The 22693-nt window shown below is 38.8% G+C and overlaps 1 protein-coding gene across 1 annotated transcript in view; it reads right to left on the bottom strand.

The window, feature by feature from the left end:
- The window catches only part of HAAO (3-hydroxyanthranilate 3,4-dioxygenase), a 35939-nt gene that overhangs the window by 6013 nt on the left and 7233 nt on the right, over window positions 1-22693 (bottom strand). Inside the window, exons 3-7 of the mRNA XM_030499880.1 lie at window positions 16870-16953; window positions 15098-15204; window positions 12168-12257; window positions 11416-11459; window positions 360-505 (exon numbers count right to left, since the gene is read on the bottom strand). Coding sequence (XP_030355740.1) covers window positions 360-505; window positions 11416-11459; window positions 12168-12257; window positions 15098-15204; window positions 16870-16953 — 471 coding nt within the window. The remainder of the gene's footprint in view (window positions 1-359; window positions 506-11415; window positions 11460-12167; window positions 12258-15097; window positions 15205-16869; window positions 16954-22693) is intronic.

Here is a 22693-nt window from a genome sequence, read left to right as displayed (position 1 = left end):
AGTAGTATTTGTATCATGCTGGTATTTCTGATTTGGGAACTATGGAGGGGTTGGGGATAGAGTGAGCAAGCTGTTTCAATCCCAAAGGAAATGAACAGAAATAAGGTTCAGGTTAATTCTGTGAATGGAACTATCTGAGTTAGGAAGTTTCTACCCTAAGCTAGTCAAATCAGTGGATGAAGACAGGCACTTCCAAAGGGCAGGGCAAGCTAAGACTGAGTTGTTCTGTAGGGGTGTGTGACTTTCTCTACTGACTGCGTGTTCTTCCTAGGCCTGGATTCACTCAGGCTGGAGAGTAGGCACCCACTATTTCCCTTTAAAAATACCCCTCTCTTTCAGAGAAGTTAGATCCCCCCTACCTCTGTTTCAAAGTTATCTCCAAACATACTCAAGGATTTCTTCTGCTGTATTTCACCACGATGATCATTTAACCAGCCTGGGAAGGAAAATGGCTCCATAACAGAGGTGGAATTTAGAGGGAAAGGTGTTTCTTTCAGGAGTTCATCTGTAAGGAAGGTGGAGGGTGATCAGTGGCGCTTGCTTCCCTTGATCTTTGCAAACGTCGTACTGTTGCTTACAGCCTGAAGGGTTCAATTACAGATATTATCTAATCAAAAGTCAGTTGTAACAGTAAACAGTGCTATGGTCATCAGGACTTCTTGAGGTTGTAAGATGCCATGTATTATGTGTATATCTTCATGGAGTTGCTTCTTCCAAGATGTTGTCAGAACTACTGTGTATCCACACTTGTTAAAAATGCATTCAAACACAATGCAATAGACTGCGTAGTTCTTGCTGGCATAGTCTTAATTTTGTTTCAGACCAACTTTTGCACAGATAAAACTGGGCCTTTGCTAAGTGACCCCTTGTGATTCCCATATAAGGGGAATTAGGCCTATAGAACCAGCTTACTCTACATTTTTTACATGGTTAGTACTGGTTTTTATGTTCCTTCTCCCCTCTGTGTTTTTAAATACACTGACCACAGTGAAGCAAACAGGTTATCACAATCTTAAATTTCATAAAATGCATTTTTTGTGCTGTTCCTGGAGTTGCAGCTGGATTTAATTTCCAGTAATTCTCCTTCACAACCGATTTGATTTTTAAATAGCTGGATGACTGAATGCACTTCCAGTGTAGTTGGCAAAATGTAAGATTTGTGATGTGTGTTACTGGTAGATGAAATTAGCTTTAGTTATTTACCAGCTCACAGTGAAGTGCAGAGGCAGTGCAATTGCCTTAGCGATCTCAAGTAGATCGCTCTGAGATGCCATAGGGGAACACCCTTGGCGTAATTTCAAGTAATAAGGCCAACTAGATGCTGGAAAAACTCACTAGATGGCTGTCTCCCAAGTGCATTGAGGTAATAAACTCTCAGCCAAATCTTAGTCTCGGTACCAGTAACAGGGTAGGTCTTTTTAAAGTGTTTACTATGCAATGCTCTTCTGGTTCTTTTCTCAAGTTTTCCTTCACTGCTCTGCAGTGCTCTGAACGTATCATTTCAGTTTTCCATGGAAGGCCATTTTGTATGCAATACATAGTCATTTTTTGAACAATATGTGAGGCAGTCAGTGCCTCCAAGGGATAGCAGCATGCTGAATAAGCCGCTGCTGTTTCATAGATCAGAATAAGCACTGGCTGACTATATCCATCTCCAGACAATCTGGATGGGATGAACCCTTTTATTGCAGAAACAGGTTTTTGTTATTCAAATTTCTTCTCTTTTCTGTTAAATGGAAGAAGTCAACATGTTTCTGCAAATGATTTGTCTATGATTCTATGCCTCCTTCAGGGCAAACTGAAAGCAATCTGAAGAAATCTGCAGCAAAACAAGACATTTTTTGTTTGAAAGCTTTTTTTTCTTCAGGCTTTTTGTTTTAAAGAAAACTTCCTGCTTTTCCATTATTTCACTCCAACTCTTAGCACACTTTTATTGAGAAGCAAACTCCTCCAGAGAAATTAAGAAGGGCCAGAAGGAAAATGAAAATCTTTACATTAGATTTATTCTAATCTGGGCTTTGAAATATTAACAGGATCTAGTCTGAACATTCTGTACTTCATGATTTGATAGTACTAGAAAGCAGTTTTAAGGTCATTGGTGATTTACTTTCACACTGCAATATGTCTGTCAGTTTTTGGTTTTTCTTAATTTTTACAGGTTTATCACATTTGCTTTGGAGGTAATTAGGAATCTTGTACACTTAGTCCTGAAGTTATGGATATGCTTAACTCCAGCTGTATTGGAATGTTGTTCTTTGGCTAGGGTCAGATACAAATTAAAGGTCTAAAATGTTATGACATATTCACACACAGAAGAGGAGAAGAAAAAATGAAGACATTTTATCAGGAGGTGCTCAGTGAGTTAGTATTCCAATAGATTATATTTTTCATTAATAGTAGCAATCTTTACCTCCTGAAGTAATACAAAGATGATAGAGTTTGGGGGTTTTTTGGTATCAGAATAAAACAGGTTACTCCTGAATTCAGAAAAGCCTTTTGGAATACAAGAAAATTACCCTTGGTAGGGCTTTCTACTAAAATGCATGCCTTAGGTGAGACAGTTACCCTGCGGGGCAAGAGAGAAATACCAAAATGCCATGAGTATCCTGCTCAGCTCAAGGGGATACATCTCCACAGGTCAAGAATTCCAGCATCAAGCTATTTAGATATTGTTGCATATATTTCTGCTTAGCCTGTACATTAGCTTTGAACAATATCTCAGGTTATGTACAGTTGATGTGTTTCCAGAGTTCTTATGTTTTAGTAATCCTGTGAGACAACATGTTTAATGATGGTACAGGTAAAAATATGCCAGCAAAACGCAAGAAGACAGCAGTTGTAAGCTAGTGAGCTGAAAGTCTTGTTTATCTCCAAGTAATATATCACTGCATGGAACATCAAATCTAGTATTTTCTCACATGTTCAGGAGATCCAATTAAATAGTTCAATAGAAAAATCCGTTTTTTGTAGATCATTACTATGAAATATTCATATCGCAGCAATCCATTCTTTATGGGGTTTACAGCTCTTTTCAGCTTTCAATTAGAATGTGATGATATCATGTTAAGCTGAAAAACACATGTTTACTGAATGAGTTTGTAAATAATTTAAAAAAGGAAATGACAGGTCTTAAAGGAAGTTGATTTCAGTGTATAGAGACTGGACTGAGACTGAGAGTATGAAGCTATGCAAAACTGCAGTGAACACCTTGCAGGAAAACAGCCAGTGAACATACAGGTAGTTACCACTACCAGAGGCCATCTAAGGAAGAGTTTGAACTTGCTGAGAGTACTGTACTTCTGATAGCAATGAAGAGGACTGCCACTGGCCTACCAGGTGTATGTGGGTGTATTTGCTTACCACAAACTTGCACGTTACATGGAAGCTCCCTCTTCTCTACCCCTGTGAGGTGCCTAAGCTTTCTTCTCAAGAAATGAGACCATGTCATTCTCCCAGAGTGTTTCTTGGGACCTACTACCCCCAAGCTCTTCCCATAGCTCTTTCACAAACCTTGTTTCTTCAAGATTTATTGCAAAGGAAGAGAGCAATAAAGCACATGAAATACAATATATTGAAATAGTGTCAACTATCAAACTGATCCCATGTTGGCTTTATGAAACTCTATATTTTTCAGTGACATGCCATCTTTCACTTATAGGTAGCACATTCTAGGTGGAAGAATCTTTAAATCACCTTATATGTTCTTACTAATTCTGGAAGCCCTTCCATTCTAAGTCACTATACTGCCTCAAAAAAGGTCTGTCCTTGCATGCTGTGGCCTCATCTCCACGCAAGGATGTCAGAAAGTCCCTTACAAATGGTGCCTCCCTCTGCCAAAGCAGAAGACATTCTTATCCAAAGTGAGCAGTTAGGTCCTCTTTGCTTTTTTATCCTTTTAACTGAGTGTAAAATGGTCCAGACTGGGGATAAAGAGCTCACCAGTTATTTTAGCATTATGTATTCATTTATTTCTGTCTGCTTTTTAATCATCCCTTCTATCTCTTAAAGAATACTATATCATAATGAATAGTTTTGATGTGGCAGTTTTGCAGCAGTTCACATTTAATTGCCAATGCCAGCAGTAATGTATACCCTGAGGTGTTTTTCTCATATGTGCCTACCTAATTCCTATGAAAAGTCTGCTTTATTCTCCATGTTAACAGAAATGTCAGACCAGTAGGACTTTAATACCTCTGCAAATAAAACCTGTGAACTGAGGGATGTAATTTCAGATTTGCAAAAACATGTAGTTAGCTCATTCCATATAACAATCCAATGTGAAAGCACTGATGGTGACTGATTACTTTGGGGGTAGTTGGTTCATTTTGCTGATGTTGAGTATAGATGCAGAAACATTTAGCTGAAAACGCAGCACTCACTTGGTGTAATCATACATTTCCCTCTGTAATTGGATTTGTTTTTGGAGTATGCCCTGAGAATTGGCATGACTGGTAATTTATGACTTGTCTCTGGTAATTATTTCTAGGCACGTTTCTCTGTGTTATTAAATCTATGCTGGAAACAAAAGAGCAATATTTCTTTTTCTAATTGAAACAAAGAAGTTTGAGGGAAGCTTTGAAAAATACTTTTGCAACAAAGAAATACAGCCTCTTCAGAAGGAGACCTCACCAGCCAGAGGGAAGGGAATAAATTAGAACAACAACATTGCAAGACTTAGGCGGTAATTCTGTTTAAAGGCTTTTCATATCTAGCTAGGTCAATGTAATTAAGAATGATAAATACTGACCGCGTTCCAATCCTAAAATCAAGAGTCTTAATTTTTGTTTCTGAATCTGTCTTTTATATAACTGTGGGCACTTCATTGGTTGTCTGTGAGTAACTTCTGCTTCCATAGGAGAGGAATAGGATATTTCATTATAACAAGTATTCAGACCTCACTACATTTGTGAGACAAGGATTTGTACAGCATGTGTGAGCTCCTCCTACTAAACAGTCTTAGAAACACTAGTGAAAATGTCAGACTGACTCCATTAGTGAGTTTTCTGTTTCAGATGTTGCTGTCTGGGGAGCATTTAAGAGCGTAAGGAAGGAAAAAGCTGCCTTATTAGAGAAGACATACCTGCTGTGAAACTGCTCTGAGCTTCATAGCTCTTAAAAATATTAGGTTTTTTTTTTCCACTAATGTCTGAACAGAAAGGAAAACAACTTTATAGGGCATTTCTTCCAATTTCCCTGATAGGATTATTATATACATTATCTACTAAAGGTCAGTAGTGACTTGGTTCCCATGGTGAAGCATTACGAGAGCTCCTGAAGATTACAGTTTATGTTCTGCCTTTCTTTGAGGAGGCTCAGCTGAGAATATTGTGGGAGAAGCAGACTTCTTCCTGGAGATTTTTGGGTTTGTTTTTTTTGACTGTTGTGATTTGCAGTTCTGGGCTCTGGGAGCCTAATGAACTTCTTTAAGCCTTCATGGCTCCAGAGAACATGCAACCTGCAGTCCTGGTTTTGGGATGATGCGTTGTAGTTTGGGATTAAAAAGTTTAGTAGAAGTTTTCATATGGGAAATTGTAGCAGCCATACTCCAGACATTGTAATTCTACTTTATTTGTGCATTAAATGTTGGTGATAGGTTGGTTTGTCCAAGCTCTTCATCTCCATTACTGACTATATACTCACTGGGGACCAGTGTGGTGTGGAAAATTGTTAAATATGAAGGGAGGTGAAATGGATGAAGCCAGTGAGAGATTGTATGGATATACAGGATTGGAGATGTACATTAGATGATTCTGTTCCTTTCTACTCTTTGCAGTTCAGGTGGGCTTCAGGAGAGATATGAAAATGACTTGGGAATTACTTAAAGGATTTAGGTATGACGGGATAAAGACGAACAGTGTATTTATGTTGGCATCTTTGCCGGAATAGGGACCATGAGGATGATACAAAAAAGAAGTATATTCAAGTTGTTGATAAGTTATCAGGACAGTGTTTCAGAGAACTGTACAATTATGGTGGGTCTAGACAGTTTAAAACAATTGTTGCTCTATGTCAGTTTGAATACTGTCCTGGAGACCTCCTGGTGGTTGTTTGCCAGATAAATTCCCTAGAGGAACACTCATTAATATCTAAATACTTATATGCTGTTTCTCTTAATACGAGTATTCAGAAGAGATTCAGAGCAGCCCTGCAGAGAAGGACTTGGGGGTGTTGGTTGACGAGAAGCTTAACATGAGCCGGCTTCAGTGTGCGCTTGCAGCCCAGAAAGCCAACCGTATCCTGGGCTGCATCAAAAGCAGCGTGACCAGCAGGTCAAAGGAGGTGATCCTGCCCCTCTACTCTGCTTTCGTGAGACCTCACTTGGAGTATTGTGTACAGTTCTGGTGCCCCCAACATAAAAAGGACATGGAGCTGTTGGAGCAAGTTCAAAGGAGGGCCACAATGATGATAAGAGGGCTGGAGCACCTCCCGTATGAAGACAGGCTGAGAAATTTGGGGCTGTTCAGCCTGGAGAAGAGAAGGCTGCGTGGAGACCTCAGAGCAGCCTTCCAGTATCTGAAGGGGGCTTGTAAGGATGCCAGAGAGGGACTCTTCATTAGGGACTGTAGTGGTAGGACAAGGGGTAATGGCTTCAAACTCAAACAGGGGAAGTTTAGATTGGATATAAGGAAGAAGTTCTTTACAGTGAGGGTGGTGAGGCACTGGAATGGGTTGCCCAAGGAAGCTGTGAATGCTCCATCCCTGGCAGTGTTCAAGGCCAGGTTGGACAGAGCCTCGGGTGACCCGGTTTAGTGCGAGGTGTCCCTGCCCATGGCAGGGGGGTTGGAACTAGGTGATCTTAAGGTCCTTTCCAACCCTAACTATTCTATGATTCAGAGCAGAAACAAGTAATATAGAAGGGCCAATCTATCTAGATATGTTGGAAGTCCTTAACAGATGAGAAGAGAATCAAAAAGAATCAAACATTCAGTTTTCTAAAGAGCTTCATAGCAAATAAAACTTTAGGTTTTTCTTATTTTCAGCTATTAACGCTCTTCTCTTTCGGTCTGCTTGTTTTTATACACCGGTGAAATGTGACTACAGAGGTTGCACTGGATTAGCTACAGAGGATTAATAGCACAGAAGCTGATTGTTATAGTGCTGAGCTCACCCTTGTGACTTGTTTAATAGCACTTCTGAAACCAGGAAACATTTTTTTATAGACCATGCCCTCTGCTATATGGTATTTCTACTCCAAATGACTGAAGAAAGCACCCAGTTTTTCATACTCTTTCAGACCCTTAGGTTTTGTCTGCTCTGAATCACAAGCATCAAACTGTGCTGTATTTTAGCAGTACTAACCAGATTTTAAGTCCAGACTGTAAATTACCCTAGATACACCTAAAATTAAGGAAAGCTTTGCTAGTGAAGTCACTACAGGACTGCTTTTTTTGTATCGTAGATCTGCATGTCCACTGGCAATAAAGCTTTTATGGGAATTCAAATTTCATTTATAATTAGAAGTAGACTAATTTGGATAAACAAACCCCCGCCATTCTGCCTATACGACTAATGTTCTTGAGGATAATTTTCAAATAGGCTTAACTTAGGAAAAGTCTTTTCTTGCACTTTTCCCCATCAAATTTCACATGAAAGAAGCCTGGATTAGTTCAGTGAGCATGGCAGGATAAACTTTTGAACTTCTGGATACTTCTGTGAACAATATTCAGCCATCACTGTTTATTAGAACGAGGGTTCGTCTGTCTGAACTGTCTTTGTCCTCTTGAGTGTAAAACTGGGATGAAGTAGAAATCCTGAGAGAACCTTGCTTCCAGTCTGATTCAGCAGAAAGTTACTCTGTAAGAGTTGCTTTGATAGTCTGACTCTTCATGTCAAAAAGTGTGTAAATCAAACCAACCTATATCCTAAATATATTTACCCTTATTTATAAAAGGAGGGTGAGCTTTCTCAGGCTTTGTTTCTACATATGGTAACAAAAGAGGTGAGTAATTCAGTACAAAACCACGCCAGGGAAGATGCCTCAAGTAAGGATTGCATGCAATACATGCTTCTGATTATATTTCATCTCATGGTATTTCAGTTGCTCTTCTAAAAATGTGTGTTTTTAATAGCTACTGCTTTCTCTTCATATCTTCTAAGTACCCTCCTTTCTGAGGGACTTGCTCTATTGTTGGCTGAGACAGAAACCATAAATAAATCAAGAAAAGCTCAGGACTTGTGTGTTTGGTGGTTTTTTAAAAGCAATTGGAGCTTGATTGATTCCATTTATAACTTTGCTCTATGAGTGAGCTGCAATCAAGGGTTTCTTTCAAAATATTTTCCTTCAGTTTTGTTCCATCTCTCTCAAAAAGGTGAGGCCCTTGTTCAGGCTTATATAGAGATGAACCTGAGAGCGCTTCGGCTGGCACTTTTAAGGGGATGGAATTCTGGGGTTTCAGAGGAGAAACTGAAAGAAGAGGCTGAATGCCATCTCCCTGCACAGGCCAGCTCATATCTTGTTAAAATATATCTGAAGAGAAACGTCATGAGAAACTGCTGGTAGCTTGTTATGTGTTGCAAGCATCATGCTGGTAGTTGAATTCTAGTTCTTAAAGACAACAACAGGGAATAAGTCCAGAGCGTGATTTCTCTATCAGTTGAGTATACCTCCAGAAGGAACATATCACCAGCTTACTCATATCTCAGTTTGTTGGTTTGGGTTTTTTTAAACACAAATCTCACTGACAGGAGCTGCTAGCTGAAAGCTCTGTAACCAAAAAATGTGGCATATTTTCCTTGTATATAAGACATCATTGAGACTTTGAGCTTCTTGTTGTCCATGAGAACTGAAAATTGGAAAACTGGAGCTGTTTCCCAGGCTGAAAGTCTGCCATGTAGCTTTGTTTTGCTTATAGCAAGAGTTAAGCCAGGAGCGTTTCAAATATTTCTTGTCTTGACTTGGTGGTTAATCCAAGAGGAGAATCCATTCAGGGGTGAAAGATGTATTGATCTCTGAGCACAATAACTATGTTTACTTGTTTGTTTTTCTTTTTTTGTCTTAAAAACCCTCTTTTTTCATTTTTAATGGAAGTCTCGCATGCCTTTTGGGCTTTTTACAGCTTTTGAATAAATTGCAATGAAAGAGCTTCTGTACTGGATTGATCAATAACAATTTCTCAGAGTTCTGTGTTTAAAAGCCAAGTGTCAAGATGTATCATATCTTCTGATTGTCAGGTTATTTAGCTCTAATCTGAAAAAATATTAACAATATAAATCTTTCATGGTTTTTTTTCCTGTACCGATGTAATTAATTTGTTACTGACACGTAAGCTCTCAACTGGGACTGCTGAGGGATGCTTATTGGAAATCACTGTATCAAACAAGGATAGTATGTGTGAGATGGTACTTTTTTTATTACAGCATCATCTAGAGGCTTCATCTGAAACTGTATTTCCTCTGCTAGACTATATGAACACACAGTGAGAGACAATACCTGCCCTACCTATGCCCCCACTCCCTACTCAAAACCCCAACTAAACCAAACCATCAACACCCAACCATGTCACGCAGGTGACATGCTCAAATTAAAACATGTTTATTTTAATTTGATCTTGTTTTGATGGTTCATATAAAGAGAATTAAGGTCTTGATGATGACAAGACTTTGTTTGTAAGAAACACTGAGCCTTTTTCTCAGAAGTACATTTCCTAGTCAGTAAAAGCCAATGCTGAAAGCTGGTTCAGCTGCAAAGTCTTTAGACAGGGTTTTTGACTGGTTTAGCATTTCCTAATTGCAAGGGCTTGTAAGGTTGTTATTCAATCCATAGGACTCTTCTGTGAACTCTTCATTTTGGTGATGATGACTTAGTTAACTATTTTTAAGAAAGGTTATGTCCATACAACAAAAAATCCTTTCCTCAGTTTTAGGATTTGAGTGAGAACTTTGTTTCATTAGTGATTGAGATGGCAGGCAGTGATGTTTTTATGGTGACTATCAAGCTAACAAATGGGATAGATGGAAAATAATGTTTCACTAGAACTTCTGTCTCTGTGAGAGTAATTCATGAAAATCCTCTTACTTATGACATTTGGGAATGAATAGGGAGATTAAGGATAACTGGTTCCAAAACCTTTTTAGAGAGGGGAAGGGTGATTTAACCTGTGGCAAGAGATATGGAATTTAAGTTATGAGTGTGACTGAAGGATGTCATTAAAGTTTGTCATGTAGTTCTAAGAGTAGCGTAGCTGGGTATTAGAGCTGTGCATGTGTGCACAAACAGTGCACCTTAGTCTTAAATTTTCTGGTTGGTGCAGGATGTGCCCCAGTCAGTCATTTGGATACATGAAGCAACAGACTGATTTGAAATAACAAACTCAGTTGAGCAGTGGGATTGACTTAACTGGTGCAGGAACTCTCCAGGTGAGAATCTTGGGCTGTACTGGAGATCCCAGAGGCAGCACCTGCTGCGCTTAAGCTGATTCGTGCTTTTCCATGTTTTGATTAAGAACCCAGCAATGTCATGGAGACTCTCCAGGTAGTTCCTCCGGCAGAACTGACCAGGCTGCACTGAACTAAAACACTTGCAAATAGTCCATAGAAACACTTCCTGCAGGTGCAGAAACAGTCACATAGTGTAGTCTTCTGTACATAGTTAAGACAGGTGGGTGGTATTTTGTACCTAGTTTATGTTGATTGACAGCAATGGATCATGCACATGCTGGATGTTCATGTGGAGCTATGGGCCAACAGGATTGTAAGATTTCAGCAAAAGAAGTTTCCCACTGAAGGTGGTGTTGCAAGTGTCCTTGCAATAGAGTCTTCGGTTGCCATGTAGAAAGCAACCATGTTGGAGAGATCTGATTCCTAAAGATACTAATAGATTTGTTTTCTTTAACAGTCGCTCTCTCTGTGTCCTATGTCTCCTTCCCACACACTCAAGAGAGGAGTTATGACTGGAGTATCTGCTCCAGCGCGGAAGTTGCAATCACTATCCACAAACAGAAGCAAAATAAAAAATAGAGCAAGACAGCATGGAAATAAAATGTTAAATGGATCAGACCCTACATGAGTTAAAAGTATCTGTCTTTCTCTAGGTGTCCTTATTTCCCAAGAGTAGATCACAGTGTATAGTTATAAGAAGTAAAAGTAGGTATAGAATGTGTAGATTCAACTCCCAAAAATCTCATTCTGCACAGTCAGAAATGCAATTTTGTTAGCATAAGACTGGAATGGCATGCAAGGATATAGAGATTTAGGTTTTTACACTGTACAGTTACCTGATAGGTCAGTATGATGGCATCACATGGGCAACTAATCATGTGTATGGATTTTACTCATGGTTGGGGTAATGAAAGGAATTACTTCCCAAGGTAACTTTAATTTACATAATAAGAACTCCAGAAATATGATCATTTTCTGTGGAGAGAATCACTGCTGTTCAATGAGCAAGTTTCTAATTCTGAAATGAATTTGCATTACCTGGATTTGGTTTTCCAGTTTGATATTGTCTTGAATTGAAAAACCTGGAATAGTAAACATTTAAACACCAGTAAAAAGTCATGTTTGTGTTCTGCAGGTTAACAAAGACTAGGCAGTAATACTGGCCATTAAGCTTTCTGCTGAGAATGGATGTGTCAGATCCTCAGCTACTATAACTACCTGTTATTCAACAGGGCTATAGCTTTTTTATTGACAGAGGGTTTGTCTCAAAGTCCTCCAAAATTTATGTCAATAAATAATTTCCTTGCTCACCTTTAGGAAACATTTAACAAATCAATTGCTGATGTTCACACATTTCCTAGAAAGTGGCTCTCTTTTGCCACAGTCCTGATTATTCATGATTAATATCAATTAAAAGTACTGGGATTAAAGCAAGAGTGAAAGAAGCCCCAAGGCAATTTAGTGTTTTACCTGGTTAACCTAGCATCAACCAGTGTTAATGTTTCATTCAGTTCTAGTTGCACTTAGCAGAAGTGTGCTTTCCCTTGTTCAAAAACTGTGTTCCAGACAGATGTGAGGAACACTTGATTTTATTTTCTTTTTAAGCTGATTTCATGAGTTTGGGCTATACAAGATATGATTAAAAATTTGTAAAGCAGCAATTAAGTTTTAACAAGTCTGTGTAAAATGCAGCGTAAATCGAACACGAACTGTGTAAGTCACAGACTGATGAAGATCTATTAGATCATTTTAACCATTCTTCTAAAATTTCCACAGGAATAAAAGCTTACTCTTGAATTATTGGTGCAAGTTGAGTGCCAAGGTCTTCACAGTGAAACCATTTTTCAAAGAGGACATTAGTTGAATCTCCAACATAGTATCTGACAAAGTAAAACCATTAGTCAATCCTCTTATTAACTAAGTGATCAGGCCTTTTCAGGCTTTTCAAGAAAATAGCTACTTTATGTTGTGTATGAATGTGATATTCACAAGCCTCGTGTACTTTGTCCTGAAGAATGGTTATTTAGGGAGTCTGTCTGTTTCCCTGGTTAGCTGACTTGGTGGGTGGGAAGCTCAAACTTCTGTGGAGGGCCTTGTAGTTCTCTTGATCAGCCACAGATAAGTCACCAAATTCCTTTAGCAAACTTTCCAGATTTAATCCTGGAAAGGATTGGTGCCACAGTCCCTTGGGACCAGTAACTCACTTTGGATGTAGTTACTGCAAAACTAACTGTCTCCAAATACCTTTTCCAGTAAGCACTTCCATGCGGCTATGACATAAATGCTTGTATTTAAGAGAGTCAGCTTGCTTATTGCCCATGCACAGGCTGACAAGAAAACAAGGTGGCTTCTGGACTTGTTATCAAAAACATAAATGGTTGTCCCCTGTGTAAATTTGGGAAGTTTATTTGTAATAATCTGAAGAGGAACTTAGTGCTTCACTTGCATTATTTTATGCCTTAGAAAGTAAATATTGTACTGAGATCAACAAGCCAAGGTTGCTCTAATCTGTGGAATGGTAAATACATAATTTACCTACAGATTTAAAAAAGATGGCATGGATTGGCAAGGCAGTAATGCTCCAGTACAGTCATATTTTGACTCAGTGTATTTAGATCCTATGTGTCTTTCGAGTTAGTCACTGGAATGGTATTTGAAGAGGGAAACAATGCTTTACATAATGATACTGTGTATGGTTTTGTATTCATGACTGTCATTTGCATCTATATACATGTTGTCCAGAAACTTTCTAAGAGCTGTCTCCTCGACTTTTGCAAAATCAGGGTACATGGAAAAGAACAAAGTTATTAATGCCTCCAGTATGGGAAAAGCTGTGCTACAAGCACAAACTTTGAACACAGAGAATCTACAGAGAAGACAGAGGTTACAAATGTCTTGATTGGGAAAAGGCTTGCACCTGCGAAGGACTTTGCACTGTACTAGGACCACACAACTAACATCAGACTTGGTTGTTCCTGTATTTGTTTGCCATAGGATTAAGATTAGCTAGTGGGTTTTCTTCTTATAGCGCAAAGCATGTCATCATTACTTAGGCTGAAACAGCGGTGCAAGCTACTTATTCTTCACTAGTATGGTAATCAGCATGCTGGGAGCTCTGATTTATGACTGAGACTTCTATGCAGGATAAATAATGGAACAGTAACATAATATTAGACCTTGAGTCAGCATACTTCAAAGTTTATTATGACTTCTTGTACAGTGCTGCAGATGGCTGGGAGGAAAGAGGTTTGAGAAGATTAGGGTTCTGGTCATAAATCCCAACCAATCTCTCCCAGGAGCACACAGAGAGACAATGTAGGTTCAAATGTACATGATTGTTCTCTTCCAAAACTTCAGGTGTCTTTGTTCATCATGTCAGTATGAAAACAAGGGCACTAAAACCAGTGATTTCTTTTCAGGCGTCTGATTATATATTTTCAATTAAGAGTGTGCTTTGTTAATACAATTTTCTTCCACCCGCAAACCGTAACTTTTAGCTTAATTTCTCCACAAGAGCATGACTAATTGGACTGCAAATCTCTAAATCTACCTGGGATCCCTAAAAGGCCATTTATCATTTAACTTCTACCATTCACAGATTTCATGTTTACGTTATTTTACCTAAAGTTACCTAAAGCTACTTATGTTCCTTATTACAAATAAACACTGTTATCTGAGTCACTGGCCAATTGTTTCCAGCTTAAAATTCCTTTTTAACCATGTAAGTGTTCACAACCCACAGACCTGCAATGAAAGGAAGAAAAGGGACAAGCGCACAGATGAACAATGTTTTAAACAATCTGTATTTCTCTTTAGCTTGGAATCCAATCAGGTGGGTTTTGGGTTTTGTTGTGGTTTTTATTGGTGGGTTTTTTTTTGAATGGTCCCTTTCTTAGTTTCTTATTTCTTTCTTTAGCCTCTCTGGTTTGAATGAAAAAGTCTATCTTTCTAGCACTGCATATGTGACACCACCCATGCAGCAACCAAAAATACAGGCAAAAGGACAGAAATGCTACATTAGATATTACTGCAGTTTTAAATCTTTATAGGTTACATGAATAGCTGTAAGCTCTCTTTCATCAGCTGTTATCCAGTTAATATTAACACAGCTTTTCTAACTTAATGTTACTACTGTGACTTGGCTTCTTAGATTCATGAATTCTTGTACAGGACAAGGCTTAGTCCTGCTCCCACTAGAATACGAAGTAAACCTCTCATTTCTCTGAAGAGATTGTTCTCATAAGGCAATAATAGCTAGGCAGAGGCGTGTACAATGTAGAGGGGTTAGTGTTAAGAAAATTTACTTTTGTTTCCAGCTTCCCACATGCTTGCCAAGAAATCTTCTTCATCATTTTGCTTTCAGTGCTTACAAAGGAATTAATATTCTCCTTGCCAGAATTGATAAACTAGTAATTTTTGATTTGTGTTACACAGCTCTGAGATTTTAAAACTTAAGGTGATATGAGTAGGTAATATGTAAGTAGATATAACTACAACCTGCATTTAAGACATTTCAACGTTTGTTGTTTAACTGAATGAAATGCTAAATGAGATCTCTGTTTATGTGTGTATAGATAAATAGATGTGTGGATACAATTAGTACGAAATTGCCAGCGTGAATGTGATAAATTATCAGGAAAGTAAAATACAGTATTGTATTGACATGAGAAATTAGTTTATATGACAAATCCCAAGAGATTACCAACAGTTTATACTTCACCTGAGCCCGTCAATTTCTGTCTTTAATCTTTCCCTCTCAATCACAAGACCCATAGTGTTTGCATATCTCTGAGGAGAATGAGGTATCCTAGCAGGTAGGAGGAATATCTGTTCAAAGAAACGGGAAAGCATCAGTGTCAGGAAGTCTTTGTTCTTTGTGTTGTCCTTCCCCTGACCTGCAACCTGCAAAATCCTCTGCTCCTTGCCTCTACTCTGTTGATCCTGTGTTGCCCCTCTGCAGCCCAGCAGACACTGTTAACAATGAGCATTGACTCTGCAATCAGCACTGCCTTTATGGCAGCCAGGTCCTCTCCTTCTGGTTTGATCGTCATTCTCGGACACAACTGAAATGAAAATCTAACCAGTTGCTCTGGAATTTACAAATTTACTGCAATTTGAGTGGCAGAAATGGAAATAAAAGGCAAGTTTGTCAGCTCAAGAAAATGTCTAATCAACCACATGTATCCATTCAACACAGTGAGCGCCTGTGATTGCATGGTGAGGAGTGTTATTCTCTCCAGAAATAATCAACAAATACGAGGGGCTACTTATGCAAGTGACAAAGTAAACAGGCAACATCTGGCTGAGAGAAGTCTCCTACTGAAGTTTGAGAATAACACTTTTCCCAGCAGCTGACTGTATAGGAAGGTGGCAACATGGATTGAGATAAGAGAACTTTAATAATAGAAATAAAAGTAAAATGTAATAATAATAAAAGGAAATATATATATATTGTATATACACATACACATATATATATATGGAGAGAGAAAGGAAGGAATAAGCCCTGCCTCCTCTGTTAGCCGAGTTTGGCAAGTCATTACAATTTCTGGCTTCAAAACCAAACTAATGATTGTGCTTTACCAGGACTAGTGTCAGTCTTCCCACTAAGGATATTGTATGCTCCTTTTAATTAATTCTTCCGGTACATGCCAAGATGTCAGCTTGATGCACTTCTCCAGTGTGAAGTCTCACTGTTTATAGGTTTGAAAATGTAGATTTTCTTCACTGAAAATGTCATAATAATTTTAATGACCTCAAGTTACTGAGACTAATATGTCTTCCATTTTAAAGGCTGGCCCAACTAGATCTAATAATCCTTTCGAAGACTGAGTGCAGTTCAACCTTGTGACAATAATACAGAGTGGCAGTTGTAGCATATCTAATAACTTGTAGTATTGCCAAGTAAAATATCTAGTCACACTCTCATTAAGAGCACTGCAATCTATGCTTTAGCAAGTCCACTAGTATAAAGAGAAACAACTGAGTGCAGCTGGGTACATGTTATCCATAAATTGTTCTTTTCAAACCATTTTTGTATTGTGGTGGTTGCAGAGGCTGGTTGTGAGGACTAAAGAAGGCTGAAAATAGCCCAATCTCTTCACTTTCTAAGTTCTAGGCTGTTTGCTTAATGGCGTGTTTGGGTGAGTGAGCAGTATGTACCTGACAGTGTGTAAATAAGACTGATTCACTAGAATTCACATGGCAGACTCCACGCCATGCAGGGGAACAACAACTCTTCTCAGTGTATTGCTGACTATCTGCATGGGTATCCCAAATGCTCAGAAAGATTTTGATGTGTTATTGAAATCAGGAAATGTTGAACATGGTGTTAATTACATGGATTCTGCTATACTGCATCCAAGGTATTTTTTTCATAATCCTGACCTATCTCTTGCGCAGCAGAGATAAACTGATTTTTAAATCCTTTGTATAAACTATTCATTTAACATACCTGTGTACAACAATAACAGAAAAACAACCCTGTTTTACCTCCCCTTCTCGGATGACAATGTCTTTTCGTTTCCCATTTTCAATTATCTTCAAACACATCTCTCCTTTAACCTGGTAAAAAAGCTGAAGGAATAGGAAAATAACATTAAGATAACTACTTCAAAACATTCTGTACTTCATATTCTGTATATAAAGGATAGATGTATAGATACATTCAACCTTAATTGCAAATATTTGCAGAATTTTTCTGACAATAAATAGACTCCAATCTTTGTTGCTTTTGAAAATGTTACTAAACATGTATTATTTCCATTATCTTACATACATTTGACAAACTATCTAAGAGGCCTGTAACTGCTTATAGAGCTATTCTGGGAACCCAGTGGAATTCCATTGTGCTGTCTTTACTTCTGGGATTACTCTTTGTAGGGATGGGATGTTATGGTTCAGATCTCTCCTAATTACACTGTATATAAAGATTCATTTTGGATATAGCAGGGTCTTCACTATTGCATTCAGTCAAATTAGATGTCACTTTTCTGAACAAGCTGCAAATGCACAGGATTTTTGGGTGTGTGTTTTCATTTCTTTAATGGAGCTTTCTCATTTGGGAATAATTGCTTGTTTAGAAGCTGTTCTGCTTTTTTTCTGCAGATACTCTCGAAGCCCAGCAACAGCCACTCTTCTTCCTACTGTGCATGGAAAAGGATCACATTTGAAGTATGTATTCCTTCTACCTGACAGGAGGTTGTAGTGAGGTGGGGTCGGTCTCTTCTCCCAAGGAACAAGTGATGGGACAAGAGGAAACGGCCTCAAGCTGCAGCAGGGGAGGTTTAGATGGAGGTTAGGAACAATTACTTCCCCAGAGGGTGCTCAGGCATTGGAACAGGCTGCCTAGGGCAGTGCTGGAGTCACTGTTCCTGGAAGTGTTCACGCACCGTGTAAACGAGGCCCTCGGTGCCATGGGTTAGTGGTGGCCTTGATGAGCTTAAGGGTTTTTTTCCAACCTGGTTGAATCTATGATTCTATAAGGACAGACTCAGTGAATCCATAATTCTGTCTTCAGTGACCTTTCTGCAGCTCTGTTTTCAGAGTAGCTTTGCAGGGGCTCTGAGCCTGCTCAGATCTAGCCTCATGTTTCACAGCAGGACTGTGCTATGATCTGTAAGCAGGTCTCTCTTTGACCTGGAATAATGGGCACATTTTTCCTTGTTTTATATAATACAGAGCAATAATACTTCAAAAAGTCAACTTTACTTTTCTGCCACTTTGCCAACCTTCTATACGCTCTCCATGTTCTCTTTGCCATATCTAGAAACCAAATAGATTAATTTATATAACTGCTAGTGCAGCTAAAATTGTCTGAAACATGATTAAAAGTTAGAACTATAATGAAAATATTTTTATTTATAGTAATTCACAACAATTTCCTTAGCAAAATGGAAAATAAATAGGGGAAGGAAAAAACACTGAAATATATGAAAACCCCCAAATAAACCTCTTCCAACATTAGAAAAGCTTAATCCATTTTCTGAATTCGCATTGTTTCCAAAAGAGTTTTGAAACTTTAATACATGCCCCTGAAAATTCACCTTTATGAACATAAGAAAGAATAAATATGCTGCTGAGGGAATGAAACAGTAGAAAGAACTGAAGATGTGCTGGAAAAGAGCTCATGCTGAGAGCTGTTACACAAAAGTTCACCTTGTGCCAGGGACATCTGCATGGATAAATAAGTCCTGTCGAGATGGCCACTGTGCCAAGCTACTTAACCTCCTTGTACTCCATTTCCCCAGGTTCTTTTCCTGTCATTTTCTCTGGTGTTACTGAATGACCATAGGAAATACTATAGTAGCCCTTGTGACCGAGTGCATTGGGCAGGGCTAACTGCTCACTGTACATCATCAAGTGATTTGAGTAGGGTAGTGTTCTCTCCTTCATTTTGAAACAGACTCAACTCACACCATTAGATCCTGATGGATAATCACACAGGCCATTGGTAATATGGCACTGGTGATGCTGAAATTGAAAGATTCTTTTTGAAAAGTTGAGCTTTGGAGCGTTACCTTCCCTACAACTACTGAGGGAGCTATTCCTGAACACATGCAAGGGACATTTAGGTGAGGGGAAAGCACAACAGAGGCAGAGGTCTATTCTGGTAATGGAAAGCTGGAGAGGGGGAAAGGGCCATCCAGTTCACCAGTCGAGCATCACAGTGATAAGGAACTATTCTGAACACTAAATTTTGAATGAAAAGAATTGTTTTGCAATGGGAGAGGAGGAGTGAGTTGGGCTACACATTGTCAAGAAAAGTGTTTTTCTGACTGCATTTAAATAGTACCTTTCACTGTAAATTATGGCCTATTCTTCAAAACTTTGAAAAATGTCTGAGTGGTTCAGTTATCCATAAATCATCTGATGTAACTGTGATCAATATGAGTGGCAGTAACCACTGAATCTACTGCTGTTCTTATATTATACCCTGAACTTTTATCAAGAAAACTGTCAACTGTTTAATACCTCAGTAGTTACAGCTCATGCCCATTTCACAGGACAGTTTGGCAATAAACTAGTGTACTATTTTTTGCTAGAATGTTATTGTTTTTCCTAAATGCTGACTGAGCTTTGCCTTCTGGGCAAACATAACCTTTTTCTATGTATCTCCTAGAAAAATCAAGGTCTGAGTAAGGACGTGCTGGTGTGGGTGCACGCACACATGCACGTGTATGTACGTATATACACAAATACACATGCATATATAGACAAGCTTCATAACTGGTCTGTTTCTAATGGTATCCATTAATACCATTATTAAATCAAATAATCTGGTATCCATTCACCACAGTAGTACTGAAAACTGAGGAAATGTGCAACATTTTTACTCTATTAGAATCTTCATTAATGACAATGTCTCTCGTTACATGTAATATATATATGTCCTTGTAGAAAAGCCTAGATTTGTACATTGCTACTGCATAATGGGTCAAAATCAGACACAGATTTGTCTTTCTGCATGGAAAATGTGGCTGAAGGAAGAAACAAAGGTTGTTCACCACTTGTTTTATCCCTTTTGTTACTAAATGTGCTTATTTGTTAATTATTATTCTTTTTATACCTTCTTTTCTTCCATTCATTTTCCAGACCTCTGCCTTTCATTTAGCTTTTCTGCTTACTATGTGGCATCTTCTTGTTATGTTTACGTTAAAAAAACCTCCTCTTATTCTCACCTTGTCTCTAAAAATTATTCCCTTTTTTGTAGAATGACATCCTCCTTCCTTACTCTGCTTTACCCTTCTCAATCATGCTTCAAACCTGACAGTACTGTGTTAAGCTGCAGTGAAAGGCAGCATGATCAGTGCTGAATCATTGCCAAGTCTATAGATTGGTTTATCTCTGCCAAAGGGGTATTTCACTCGGTTATGAAGACTCATATAATAAATTATGCAGGCATTTCTGGACACACTAGATGGAGATGCAGAGAGATGGGAGTTCACTGTTCCCTTCAGAGGAAGCATCACTGAAGCTGTTTGTCTTAGTAGGAATTCATTTCAATGGCATAGTAGAAAGTGTGAATACTACCTTGAAACGAGTGCTGTCATCCCCACCATATTAACATGGTGAGAATTGTATTGCTACTTCATCCAGGTATGTGTGTCCTAGCAGAGTAAAGAAGGAAACACGCAGTAGGGGAAGAACACAGAATTTATAACTGGTTTGTATAGGCCAATTAAAAGGTCCACTTTTTAATGTATAGCAATGTATGCAATTTAATTTAGATCCACCTTTGATATTGAACTCTGCCTAGATGTAATACTCCATAGCTGTCTGAGGGATTTTGTAGCTGAGAGCTTATTCACAGACTTACAAAGATACCTGAAATTTTCAGGCTACTTTGCGTGCTGACTGCTTCTGAGAGTGGAATTTGGGATTGCTCAGCCACCTTCTGGGATTAGGCTCTGACTTGGCGTATCCTGTCTTGTAGTGCTTTGCAGACTGGTAAGTACTAAATTAATTTGCAGAGCAAATCAAATTTAGATGTGGGAGTAGAGCCTGGGTGTTCTCCAGACTTCAGTGATGACTGATCTATTTGAGCACAGAAAAAACCAATTTTCTTCCTTTCTCATCACAAGGTTTTTCAGCCATCGAAGTCTGGAAGGCAAGCATTGAGGAAGGTAAACTATGTGGTTTTGTGGTTTGGGGTCTGGTTTTGTTTTTCTCCTCCATAGGTTTACATGTCATCTATGAAACCTGAGTACTACCCAAAACTCATCCCAGCAATATTTCTGGAGACACATTCTCTTCCTGATGCAAAAGGATCATCACTCCTATTACTTGTTTCTTATTAAAATATTAAAAAAGTTTTCACCAGATACATGTAGGGGGATTTTAATGTAAAGAAACAAAAAGGTTTCTCTTGCTTTGCTGTGACTCATGCTTTCAGTTTTATTTGGGAAATAAGTACCACAAACCTACCTACTACAACGATCACCTAGCCCCTTTTCCTCTCCTTCTAATATCCTCATACAATGCAAAGGGAGAATTGAGCTGCTAGGGAAGAGCACGCTGACTAGAGAGCAGCATATGCAAGAAGCGGAGGGTCAGGCTCCATTTAAGCAGGTAATTTGTCAGAAACTGGAGCCAGTTGTGTGTGTGTGATGGGGAGAAAAGAGAAATCAAAACTCTGTTTAGAAAAACTCATGAGCGGTGGCAGATGTGACCTCCCGTCTGTGTCACATTTCGGAGCAAGATGTTACTATATATCAATCAGGCCATGTAAACATGCTAGAAGAAGCTGAAGAGATTGGTCAAGGTGATCAAAGGAGAGGGAATTTCTGTTCTGAGAGTCCTCTTTAGGACTGCAGTGTAAGCATGATGATTTGAGGGGGCTGCATCAGTACTTAGGTGGCTCTGTTCATAGGAAACAACTTATATGCTGAGTGCAGGAGCTTAGGATAAAATACACACAGCACAATCAGTAGCAGGGCTTTTAAAACCAAGCGGAATATTGTGCCAATGCAAATGTGTTGCAGGTGGTAGATGAAAGGCTGATTTGAATTGCTCTGCATGGAGTTGCACTGGTTTATGTAGACTCAACATCAGAATATAAATTCTTAAGAAAGCAAAGTCAACTAGTTGAGATTCATTGCATTGAAGTGGTGAACTGAAGTGAGTGAAGAGACAGGAACCTAACAACTTTTGTGATCCTAGATTGTTGGTGTATCTCACTTTCTGCCAAAGCAGTAAATAAAATCTTATGTTCTTTTACTATAGCTAAGCTTTGTTATGATCATGGACTTTGTCATTAACTACCTCCAGAATATACAGCCCCCTTTAGTTTTCACCTATCTTATTTCTTTGGAAGTTACATGATGAATTTTTAAGATAAGATTAGGAGGTTCCCCGCCTCAGGCTTTACAAGTAAGCACAAATGCAGTAAATACACCATGAAGTCTGTGAGCTGTGTAAGCGCCGAAACTCTTCGTGTCATAAATGCTACTGTATGATGAGAAGTTCAAGAGACAAAGGTATGTTGAGGACTGTTGCCTGGTAACTGGAATGCACCTGATACCCCATAGCCATGAGGGGTTGAGCATCCTGTCAGGACCACTACAGGAGCTTTCAGTGGTCTCATCAAGTTGACTAACAAGAACTGTAGTCACTAGTCCATGTCATCCAAAGATCTCTTGACAAGTGAGGTACATCGGAATAATGATTCATCTGAAAAGCTCACAAAGCTAGCTCTATAGTGCAAACACTTTATTTTCAGTGCATGTTAAGAAAGTTGTGTCTGTATAGCTATATAGGTTCATTCTCACAGCAGGGTTTTTGCAATGTTTCAACACAAGACGCCTTTCCCAAAGTA

Source organism: Strigops habroptila, chromosome 10, assembly GCF_004027225.2.
Source record: "Strigops habroptila isolate Jane chromosome 10, bStrHab1.2.pri, whole genome shotgun sequence".
NCBI classification, from domain to species: Eukaryota; Metazoa; Chordata; class Aves; order Psittaciformes; family Psittacidae; genus Strigops; species Strigops habroptila.
Note: the sequence above shows the minus strand (reverse complement) of the source record. Positions and strands in the feature narration are given on the sequence as shown.